Genomic DNA, 12,256 nt, shown 5'->3' with positions numbered 1-12,256 from the left:
ATCCTGTTACAGAAGTTGAGGTTGCTTATATTTTAATGTTGACATTCAAAGTACCAACAAATAGTGAAGGCTGGCTGAGAACAAGGAACAATTTTGTCTCATAAAAAGCAGAAATACACATTTCAATGTGATGGAAATGATAGAGTAAAATACTTCATTCTGTACTTGTTTACCTCAGTAAATATACATTTAATAGCCTACTCCAACTCCTTTGTTAATTTGTTTATAACTTTATACATTGTGACAAAGGACAAAGGTGCAGTTGGAGGTAGGTAAAATTTAAAGTTAAAATACTTTGCCTTATATGTACTCAAATTGGCTCATCAGCATTGAAAACTAAACATTTTGTATAGAAAACAGTAAAGGTGCATTCCAAAACATTATAATTGTCACAAGCAGAGCATATCTAAGGAGCATAACAATATAATGAATTTTGAATGGAAATATCAAACTTAAAGCTACATTTCACCTAACCTTCTCTTCTTTTACATGCAGTTGACATTGGCTGCTCTTAAAAAAAGGTCTCTCAAAGTAACTTGGAAATCAAACTATGTTGGACAGTATGTACAGTGTTTAGTACCAGATAAGCAAGCTACTGTAAAAAGAAACAAGTGATTCCTAGATATGAACCACGCTAGTAAAGATACATTAGTGGGGAAAAGCATGACTGCTTTGCGTTCTTATGATAACTCTGTTAAGTTTCCCTAAACAACAGAGACTCTTGTGTGCACCATCCAGTTCGTCTTTATCTAAGACAAGATAATATCTTCAAAGAGCACTATGAAGGCCATCATCTGTGCATGGCATTACTTGTAGGTTTGATTGTAGGGCTGCACTGATTGAAGAGACAGACACAGACACACAAACACACAGAGAGAGAGACAGACACAGACACACACAGAGAGAGAGACAGACACAGACACACAAACACACAGAGATACACACACATAAACACACAGACACAGACACACACAGACACACACAGACACACACACACACACACACACACACAGGCTATCCAACGATGAGACAGCACCCCCCTCAGGGCTGAACAGTCCACAGAGGAACGAGATGGTCATCTTGGGTTGCTGGAGATTGAAACAACTAAGAAAATTGTTCAAATTGTTGAATTTTTGCCAGATGTTTTTCTCTTTTTTTTGCATGGTGGTGTTGCATATAAAGCTACTTTCTTTTCAATTTAGCACATTCACTTTTAATGGAGGATTTTTCACTGTAGTGTTAAAACGTTTACCACATTAATGTTTCTATGTAGGACATACTTTAAAATGCTGTATTTCTTACACAACTTCTACTTGAGAAATGTATTTAAAGCTGAACTTTCATTTGTAATCTTGCAAATTTACAATATGGTACCAGATTAATTACTTGACAGCTGACTGAAGCTATTTCACAAGTATTAGAGGTACAAACTGGTAGTCAGCCAAAAAAAAAAAAAAGAGTCTAGATTCAAACTTTTCCGTTTATCCACTGAGAGGGGAGCAGGCGCAGAGGGTTTCCCCTGCTGTTATGAAAAGCAGCCACAGCCTCTGTGAATGAAAGCATTCTTCATTCCGTGCGGCTGACCAATAACTTGTCTTGAGTCCGGGTGTTTGACGCGTCAAGCCCGGCGCGCCCACCGCACATCTCACAACTCCACCGTCCCCTTCTTCACAAACAGTTACAGAGTTTAACTTGGATGGACTCACGGAAAGACTACACACACACACATGCTGCAGCGACACTTCAGTAGAAGGAGTTAGGAGTCAGGAACAAAGCGGAGGTACATTGCTAAGTTAGCAGCAACTTTGAGCCGGGAGCTGTCGGTGTTTCCATTCAGAAGCGTGGAAAAGGGAGCTCTGCACTTTCGGGTAAGCGATGCATTCTGTTCTACAAAGCTTAACAACGTCCTGAATAGTTCATACATTACGTCGCCTACGACGACAGTGTGAGCCCTTATGGCACTTACAGTCTGTGAACAGTTATCTCCTAATTGGCAGGCTTTTGGTATGCATGTTAGGTGCATGTTAATAGATGTGGAAAGACCATTGCCTTGTTGATTGTACTGATTCTTCATTCCGCATTTTGTCGATGGAGGCTGGAAATAATTGTGGTCCAGGATGCCTTTTGTCCAATCTAATGACAGCCTACCGTGTCCCGTAAATGTAGCCTACAGTGTCTATCTTTTTCTCTGTAGACTCTGTGTTGTCTTTTACAGTTTGTATGATCAGACTGCACAGACTTCAACACACCTTTTAGGCATACAAAAATAGATTGTACTTTTTAATGAACCATGCTGTCATCTATGTGATTTGATTGCTGAAAGTTTAAGACCACTTTTAGTAAATTGTATGCTGTGATTTGAGTTAAGAGGATGTAGAGGATTAACTTAATTAATCTTAACATCATATGAATAAGGGACTTCCAATTTGTAAAGCCACAAGCCTTATTTTGGCCATAACAATCATAAACATAGATGTTAAGTGCATTTAAACATTAACTTTATCCACTTGAAAAAGGCAGACGGTGACACCCACACTTCAACTCATTTGCTTTTGTATTTTAACTGTGTAATAACAATACTGTTCTTCCATATTTATTTAAACAAAAAAAAACCCCCACTATGAATCATCTTTGGGGGGGATCTTCCTGCCTCATCTGTTAGGCATCTCACAGTCCACCCTGTTGATTTGAATGGATGTTGACACTGTGTTCCAGACACACCCAATCATAACTTCAACACAGGAACTGAATGATTGGAAAGAGGGGCAAGACAGGCAACTGGATATTTCCGGACAACAGCCCAGCATAAAAAATAAAAAATAAAAAAAACCAAACTGAGGTGAGAAGACATTATTATAATTTATGCCGATTCTTTTTAAAGTTTACATGCGCTTCTCACAGATCATTTCAACACAGAGCTCCTTGAAACAATGGGAGACCTTGGCGATGACTATGGAAACTACACCTATGAATACGACCTGGAATACGGGGACTTGGAGGATCTTAAAGTGGATCACAGGCAGAAGGACACTATGCACATAATCTCAGTGGTCGTCTACATTATTTCCTTTGTGCTTGGTTTGATTGGGAATGGGACGGTCATTTGGGTGACAGCGTTCAAAAGCAAAAAGACTGTCAACAGTGTTTGGCTGCTCAATCTGGCCATGGCAGACTTTGTTTTTGTGCTTTTTCTACCATTCTACATTGATTACATTCTGCGAGATTTCCACTGGGACTTTGGCCTAGCCATGTGTAAGATTAACTCATTTGTGTCCGTGATGAACATGTATGCTAGTGTGCTCTTTCTCACTGTGCTCAGTATAGACAGATACGTTTCCCTCGTGCACCTCAACTGGTCTCGGAGTCACCGCACCATGGGGAGTGCCTGGGTTGTATGTGGCTGCATATGGATGCTAGCTCTAGCCTTGAGCTGTCCTGCGCTGATTTTTCGTGACACAATGCGCTTACATGACAAGGTGGTGTGCTTCAATAACTTCCATGAAAAGGATGGACACATAGCGGCCATGTGGCACATTATAATTGTGGTCATTCGTACCACTGTTGGCTTCCTTTTGCCTTTTACTGCAATAAGTGTGACAGGCATACTTCTAAAAATTAAAGTAAATCAGTCTCGAGGCTCAGTTCCCTTTTCAAGTTTCTCCAAAACAGTGTCGGCTGTAATTTTGGCCTTCTTTTTATGCTGGGCACCTTTTCATGCTTTTAGCTTGATGGAGTTGTCCATGCATTCGTCATCATACTTACACAACATACTAAAAACTGGCTTTCCTCTCGCCACCAGTTTAGGCTTTTTTAACAGCTGCATTAACCCCCTGTTGTACGTGCTCATTGGAAAAAAGGTGCGTCATATCCTTAAGCGTGCATGCCTGGACATTACTAAGAGTTCACTCAGAGAGCTCAGCCAATCACTGTCCGCCACTGAGATGGAATCTGTGCCAGAAGTTCACCAGGACGGGGTGCCAGAGGAGTCTGTGGCGTCATCAACTCTATGATTACAGCCATTATCAGACTGAAAAACATCAAGCTGAGACCGCCTGTTACTTAAGCAGAAATGTGGAATATTATTATAGCTGTACTTTCCATCTTAACTGTTAAGGTTTTCACAATTCTGTGTCCTTCTGACAGACTTAATACTCTATTTGGAAAATCTATGTTGAATTGTGTACAATGTACATACTGTTTTTGTATTGTCTATTTTTCCCATTTCATAATCCAGTGACTCTCAGATAAATGGGCAAGATAAACTTAACAAATACTTTCAAGAGAAAAAATATTTATTTTCATTCTCACTTTCAGCTTTTCAGCTGTGATTAACACTTAAATTAACATTTTAAATCCATCTTTCTTTTGGTGGGACATATTTACCTGACATAAAATGGAATTTGACAAGGTCATCTTGGGCTCTAGAGATGAAGATGAACTTTTCACACGTTCTATAATTTCCTGACCAAAACAAGTATTGTTATCTCAAACAATAATAAAAGCAATAAATGGTTGCAGTTTTGAGACAAATAGATTTGCAAAATTATTGTTGTATTCTTAAGAAACAGCCTCTTTGGTTCTTGGAGATGTAATATGTTGATATGAATATCTCTTTTAAGTCTAACATTATGTTTATTTTTATAGACTTGCTGCTAATCACCTTTTTTATGTATTGTAAGATTTTAAAACTAGTTAAGAGTTGTATAATTTTTTTATTCTAATATATTCCAAATAAATACCTTCTTTTGAACATCTGTTGTACTTTGTTTCTGCATCATCATTTAATTAACTTGTTGTAAGATAGCTATGTCATTGTAACCTCTTAAAATAATAAGCTTTGATGTTTTTTGTAGACAGAGTAGATTTCCAGGTGGATTTCCGGAGGCCTTGTAAGTATAGAGGCACCTGACACAACCCCAGATGGGCATTTACTTCCATTTCCTCAGGGTGTGCTTATGAATTCAGCCCTTTTCCTGTTAGATAACAGTTAGAGTACCATCCTGTGTCCGGGAGGATGCTTCGCTGTGGACAAAGAAAATAAAAAGAACCTAATTGAAAGAAAAACAAATTACAAAATGGCACTCTGTTGACATCTAAATTGTGATTCTCTCTTTTTTGAGTCCTGTGTTTTTTTAAGTGGTTAATTAAGGCTGATAAACTAATAATAACCTACATATTAAATTGATTAAACTGAGAGTCAGGGGAAAGTCCTGCTTTTACTGTCACACTGCCAGAAGTTGTCCCCACAGTTTGAGACAGAGTGTAAATAAGATGAATAGCTGTTAAGAAGAGGTTTAAATTACCACTGAAATGGCTGGTGTTAAATAACTGTCCGAGTAGATAAGAAGTTAAAGAGGGGAAGCCTACCTATTTGGATTATTTTATAGCCTACAGGATTACTTAATCCGTGACGCAGCACAATAACAAGGCAGTGCGCATACTGCGTATATCTGGCAGTCTCACGAGGACAAACACTGACGAGGTAAGTGAATCTCAACAGTGTTTACAAAGTATTAAACCTACAAAATATGTTGATTTCCTTGCACATTGATGAATGCATGTGAGATGTGCACGTCTGGGGCGGAATAAACGTAAAGATAGTCCGGTTTTAATTCTGACGATTTCACATTACGAACACTGGTTTGTAGCTCGGTAAGGTAACTTTGTGGGGTTAATATGAGGTTTAATTTAAATTGAAGAAGAGAGTTTAAACATGAGATTTTAATACGTCAGTGTCGCGAGCTCACGGTCTGCTAATATATCTACTTCATCCAGCTGTTTTTACATTCGTCAACGTTACATCATGCGGGGTGTCATTGCATGTCATGTTCATTTAGGAGGCTTTTTATATAGCTCAATGAATACTTGAATACGGAAGACGTGTTTTTTTTTTTTACATTCGTCTCAACTGTTTCGCCATCCCTGTTTCAAACGCCAACTTTGAAGCCTCGTTGACACTTCAGTAACATGTGGAGAAAGAAGCTCTACGTAACATTAGACCTTCCACGTATGATATCGCCTCCCTGCTTCTTCTCTTCCAGCATGTTGCGTTTGCCTGCTGTGAGCCGGAGTCTCTTTCCAGCAGCTATTGCAAAAGGAGGTGCGGCTACAGCTAACACTGGTAACAATACCCCTCTATATCATCACCAGCTGATTCAATGTGTGCCCTGTATTTTCACATGAAGAACACCCATTTGTTAATTGTGTTTTGTGTTAGCACCAGGAGCCTTGTCAGTTTCTCCCACTGACGGATTAAAGGCAGGATTACAGCTTTGCCTGCTGCCAAATTTGGTGCCATGCTGTTGCAAGAGTTGTCAATGAAAATAATTAGTCATCATTACTTTGAAAAAGAAAAGAAAAGGCGACTTAATTGCTGCATGGTGTGATAAATATATGTGTGAACTGTTTAACTGTTCTTGGATGAAAAGAGATCAAGTAATATTTTCTGTCTGTCTCTTTCTTTCAGCTCGCAATGCAGCTACTGCAACAGCACCCATCAGTAACCTCCTGGAGGTGTTTGTGGATGGGACATCTGTCATGGTGGAACCAGGAACCACAGTGTTGCAAGTAAAGTGGTTAATTCATGCAGACAATTGCATGAGATTGCTAATAAACGGTCATTTTAAGTCATAATATTATATTTAATACTGGCTCTATATCGTCACAGGCATGTGAGAAGGTAGGGATGCAGATTCCTCGCTTTTGCTACCATGAGCGCCTGTCAGTTGCTGGAAACTGTCGCATGTGCCTTGTGGAAATTGAGAAAGTTCCAAAGGTACGTTTTATAGGCTGGATTTGTGTGTTTCTGTTTCTACTTTGGTGCAACGCATGTCTTTAACTATTTCTTTTCTTCTATTATGAAAGAGAAAAATCTGTGACTGTGTAAATAATGATTTTCATTCATCTTATAGCCAGTGGCTGCTTGTGCCATGCCAGTAATGAAGGGTTGGAACATTTTAACCAATTCTGACAAAACAAGAAAGGCCAGGTAGGAAAAAACACAACCAAGTAAGATATCATTAAGTAAGTAAAAATCATGGTTCTCAGCGAATCTTTAAAATATATTTTGTGATATTAAGACTGGTTTGTAATGATAACTAATTCTCTGTGGGAAATTTTGATCGATTGATTTTTCACAGAGAGGGTGTGATGGAGTTCCTTCTGGCTAACCATCCATTAGATTGTCCAATTTGTGACCAAGGGGGAGAATGCGACCTGCAGGTAAAATGGATGATATTTTTCTTCAGAACTTTGTTCTGGAACATGCATCAACTTGCCTAACAAATCACAGTATTATTGTGTTTTAAGGACCAGTCCATGCAGTTTGGCAGCGACAGGAGCCGCTTCACTGAGGGCAAAAGAGCTGTAGAAGACAAGAACATCGGCCCTCTCATCAAAACCATTATGACTCGCTGCATCCAGTGCACTCGCTGTGTGCGGTAGGCCACACATCAATTATATTTAGATTAAGTTGAATTTCTGTGCAAATTTAGAATAAAAAGTATGACATGTTTTTTTCTTTTCTTCCTCCTTTTTTCTTCTACAGCTTTGCCAGTGAGATCGCGGGGGTGGAAGATCTGGGTACCACTGGCAGAGGTAATGACCTGCAGATTGGGACCTACGTGGAGAAGATGTTCATGTCTGAGTTATCTGGGAACGTTATTGATATATGCCCAGTGGGAGCCCTGACTTCTAAACCATATGCTTTCACTGCTCGCCCTTGGGAGACCAGGTTCTTGGATTTTTGGTTGACCAATGATTAACTTCTCTCAATGTGACAGGCAGGTTTTTAAACTCATGAACTCTCTTTCGTTTTTTTTTGTTTTTTTTTTCTGCAGGAAGACTGAATCCATTGACGTTCTGGATGCTGTGGGTAGCAACATTGTTGTGAGCACTCGCGGGGGTGAGGTGATGAGAATCTTGCCTCGTCTTAATGAAGATATTAATGAGGAGTGGATTTCAGACAAAACCAGGTTCCCGAAATATCAACAAAATGTCTTCACAGGCGTAAGCCGTTGGTATGACGTTTGCATCTTTGCTGAACCCCTCCTTGCTTCTATCCTGACAGATTTGCTTATGATGGTCTCAAGAGACAGAGGCTTACTCAGCCAATGGTGAAAAATGAGTCTGAGCAGCTGGTCCCTACAACCTGGGAAGATGTGCTGACTCGAGTAGCTGGAACAGTATGTTATTTATGACAAAAACGACCTCTAACATTGTATGATCATTTGACACTCGGATTTCAACCTTGCATGTGTTTCATTTGACAGTTGCAAGGAGTTAAAGGAAATGAAGTTGCTGCTGTTGTGGGAGGTTTGGCAGATGCAGAGGCTCTTATTTCCCTGAAAGACTTGCTGAATCATTTGAACAGTGACAACCTGTGCACAGAGGAGGCGTTTCCAATGGCTGGAGCTGGGTACGACCAGAGAAAGACCAAGAAAATATTTTGAAGGTGGGAATAATCAGTTGAACGAAAGCTGAATTTAGGTCTGTGTTTTGACCCTGGCTTCTTTAGATCTGACCTGCGTTCACACTATCTACTTAACACCGGGATTACTGGCATTGAAGAAGCTGACCTGCTGCTTCTGGTTGGGACAAACCCACGCTATGAGGCTCCTCTATTCAACGCCCGAATCAGAAAAAGGTAGGGCTGTAAATACATCATCTATAGACGAATTTGCAGAGCAGAAATCTGTGTGCTTTAATATGATCTTGGTGCCTCTTGATGCAGCTGGCTTCACAACGAGCTACAAGTGGCTCTGTTAGGAAAGAAAGTGGACCTAAGTTACACATACGACCATCTGGGGGAGTCTGGCACCGTTCTTCAAGAAATTGCGTCAGAAGCTCATCCGTTTTCCCAAGTAACATTCTGAGATCTATCAGTATTGTACTCAGAGTAATTAGTCACTTTGAGTGTCTCTTCCTTACACTGAAACGTTTGCTCCAAAAGGTCCTAGCTAAGGCCAAGCATCCTGTCATTGTGGTTGGAAGCAGTTGCCTGCAGAGAGAGGATGGGGCCGCTATCATGGCTGCTGTATCAACCATTGCTCAAAACACTCGCGTCAGCAGCGGTGTGGAGGAAACCTGGAAGGTTCTCAATGTGCTTCACAGGTCATTGTCTTGAATATGTAGCCAGTAAGTTTATGTTGACAGAACAGTGTTCAAGTGGGATATTTACTGTGATTGACTCTGATAACTGTGTCCTCAGGGTTGCCAGTCAAGTGGCTGCACTAGATCTTGGGTACAAGCCAGGAGTGGAGGCTATCAGAAAGAACCCGCCCAAAGTTCTTTTCCTGCTAGGAGCTGATGCCGGCTGCATTACTCGCCAAGATCTCCCAAAGGACAGCATCATAATTTATCAAGGTCAGCTGTTTTCCCTGCACAGCAGCAGAAGCTCTTTCATTTACATTAAGTTACACGTGTCAGCTAAGAGTGGCAGTTTAATCCCATCATATCTGTGTAAAAGGAAACACCCTAGTAAATGAGTTTAGGTAAATAAATGATGCAGGTTCCTTATTCTTCACAGTAACATCACTAAATGATTATAAACACCAACAAAGTGTTGTGCTCCCATCACAATCACAAAAATAAAAAAAAATAAGGCAATATCTTTTTTCTTTTTTTTTAAATCCATTAGCAGTTTTTCAGTACTTGTGCTCAAACTCCACAGGTCACCACGGCGACGTGGGCGCAACAATGGCTGACATCATACTTCCTGGAGCTGCATATACTGAAAAATGTAGCACCTATGTGAACACTGAAGGCCGTGCCCAGCAGACTAAAGTTGCTGTGACTCCACCCGGAATGGCAAGGGAGGACTGGAAGATTATCAGAAGCATATCTGAGGTAAACTACAGTAACAGATCGTAATACAACATGGTGTACAAGAAAAATAAATGTTATGCCTTTTTTTTTTTTTTTTTTTAGCTTGCTGGAGTGAAACTGCCATATGACAGCCTTGAAGAAGTGCGTGATCGACTGGCAGAAGTTTCCCCAAATCTGGTTCGATATGATGACGTTGAGGAGGCCAACTACTTTAAACAGGCGAATGAACTGTCAAAGGTAAGCTGTTGTCTTCCTCCAGCATGTGTCCAGATGCTTTCAGAGAAGGTACTTTCAAAAATTTGATCTAATATTAACTCATAAATAATTTTTTCTTCCTTCTGTTTTCTTGGTGCTGATATCTGGTTTATGTCTTTAAGGCTGTGAACCAGGCTGTCCTGTCTGAACCTTTAGTCCCTCCACAGCTGACTGTGAAGGACTTCTACATGACAGGTGGGTCACTGGTGTTACATTCATATTCTAAACATTTCTTTAATTTTTAAAACTTCCAGGGAATAACGCAGTGTTATATCAGGTTTTTAGATTATTTTTAGATAATTGTTATTAGATCATTGTTTACTTCATCATTAAAAGTCGTGCTGGATTTTATTGCTGAAGCTGATCTCTGTAAATGTCAGAGAGAACGGTCCAGAGCTGCTCTTTTTAGTTTCTTCAGATACCATTTGTTGTGAATTGGGGCTAAATATAAAGATTGATTAGTTGATCAATAAGGGCTGTGTGCCCTTGTTGCTCTTATTAAACCTCCTATGGGCTTTATTTTCCTTTTCTAAATGTATCTTTTGATGCCTAATTATGTGTTTTTGTACTTGTATGTTTGGTTGCTCAGTGTCTGTCTGAAACTCTATTAATAGTGCTGCTGCCTGTCTTGGCCAGGGGAGTCTTAAAAAAGAGTTTTTACTCTCAGAGTTTCTTTCCTGGTTAAATAAATGATTAACAAAATGACTAAATGCAAATTCCTGCTCCATTTGAAAACATGCCGTTTACACGTCAGTCACTAGAAAAGTGGACTCTTATTTAGTGGAGTTACTGCGACTTACAAGAGAAAACAAACGTTGCTTCTGCAAAGCAAGATTTTAAAGAATTAACTGAAAACTACTAAAATGATTTAAGCATATGTACGGTGGAAATGCTTCGACATAAAAAGGAATCTTTGACAAATTTGTAGTTCTCATGTATATTGTTAATGGGTAAGCTGTTTTTTTTTTTTAATGTATACAATCAGTAATGATCGTGATTGCACTTGAATTTTGATAAAGGATGTAATTTTACTGCCCTTATTTCCGAGTGTCTACCTGGTATGTTGAGATGAACAACAATGTTTCTGTTGATTCTGGTATTACACAAGTGACAAAATAGAACATTATTTTGATGCCAAACCATACATTATCAAACAAGTATTTATTTCCACACGACGTGCTGGTAATGGCAGATGTACTTTCAATATTGATCTTGTTGTAAATCAGGATGTACAGTATTTGATTTCTGTTGTCCCCTCCCTAAATTTTTAGCAGAATTACACATTGGTTTTCTAGTTTTATCATTTAGAATTGTTTAGGTGAACATATTTTACATCTCTCTCTTTTCCCCCACAGATCCAATAAGTAGAGCGTCCCAGACAATGGCTAAGTGTGTGAAAGCTGTCACAGAGGGAGCACAAGCTGTGGATGAGCCTGCCATATGTTAAAGCTCAGTGAAACATCACTGGCTAAACAAAATGATACGCACAACTCTACTATTTGCACATTTCTTGAACTTATTTATTTGCACTTTTGTTTTACGAATGCAGATATATGACTATAATAGATGCCTAATTATGGCACAAATAGTATGCTTTATTAACCTGCAGAAATGTGAGTATATGTTACTTGCCAGGTGAATATGTGAGGGAGGGTTTACTAGATTTCAGATGACATTTTCCCCTTTTAGGAGTTACATAATAGCTTTTACCAAAGGTTTTAAATCCTTATATGTCTATCGTAAATCCAGTCTATGTCTTCCTGTTAAGTTACCAGAATTTAAAAAAACAGATGCATATATTTTCCTAATAGTATATTTAATGTGGTAAGTTGTGTGAAAAGTAATAAACTAGTTTTCTGTAGCAAGCTGTTTTATCTTTTCAAACGCCCTTTTAAAAAAATGGTACTCTATTTTTTATTTTATTTTACAATGACGTTTTAGTGTGACAGTAATATTTACAGTCTATGGAGTAACCTTGTACCGCCCCGAGCTTCTGTATCTTCTTGGCACGTGATTCATCATCAGTGATCAGCCGAGCTGTTAACTCATTCATATTGAAGACGATAGCCGTGGTCTAGGTGGAATAAACACTGAAACACTTTGCTCGACCTCTTAGTCTGCATCATTGAAACACTGTAAATGAAACTGTCCAAAACACAGTCTAATGTCTTTCCTG

At 39.2% G+C, this 12,256-nt stretch overlaps 2 protein-coding genes across 2 annotated transcripts; both read left to right on the top strand.

Moving 5' to 3' along the window:
- Positions 1-2,759: 2,759 nt before the first annotated feature.
- Positions 2,760-4,750, top strand: cmklr2 (chemerin chemokine-like receptor 2). The gene is made up of 2 exons (XM_079357385.1): positions 2,760-2,839; positions 2,917-4,750. Exon 2 carries the CDS (start codon positions 2,931-2,933, stop codon positions 4,008-4,010), a length of 1,080 nt encoding a protein of 359 aa, XP_079213511.1. The 5' UTR covers positions 2,760-2,839; positions 2,917-2,930; the 3' UTR covers positions 4,011-4,750.
- Positions 4,521-11,941, top strand: LOC306832582 (NADH-ubiquinone oxidoreductase 75 kDa subunit, mitochondrial-like). Its single transcript, XM_079357384.1, has 20 exons — positions 4,521-4,588; positions 4,620-5,482; positions 6,042-6,121; positions 6,467-6,567; positions 6,668-6,775; positions 6,912-6,988; positions 7,140-7,221; positions 7,309-7,439; positions 7,547-7,732; positions 7,839-7,973; positions 8,069-8,183; positions 8,271-8,416; positions 8,516-8,644; positions 8,732-8,861; positions 8,951-9,111; positions 9,209-9,363; positions 9,671-9,846; positions 9,928-10,062; positions 10,203-10,275; positions 11,436-11,941. The coding sequence occupies exons 3-20, from the start codon at positions 6,043-6,045 to the stop codon at positions 11,525-11,527; spliced, it is 2,211 nt and encodes a 736-aa protein (XP_079213510.1). The 5' UTR covers positions 4,521-4,588; positions 4,620-5,482; position 6,042; the 3' UTR covers positions 11,528-11,941.
- Positions 11,942-12,256: the final 315 nt, after the last annotated feature.

The sequence above is a fragment of the Symphodus melops genome, assembly GCF_947650265.1.
Source record: "Symphodus melops genome assembly, chromosome: 12".
Lineage (NCBI taxonomy): Eukaryota > Metazoa > Chordata > Actinopteri > Labriformes > Labridae > Symphodus > Symphodus melops.
Note: the sequence above shows the minus strand (reverse complement) of the source record. Positions and strands in the feature narration are given on the sequence as shown.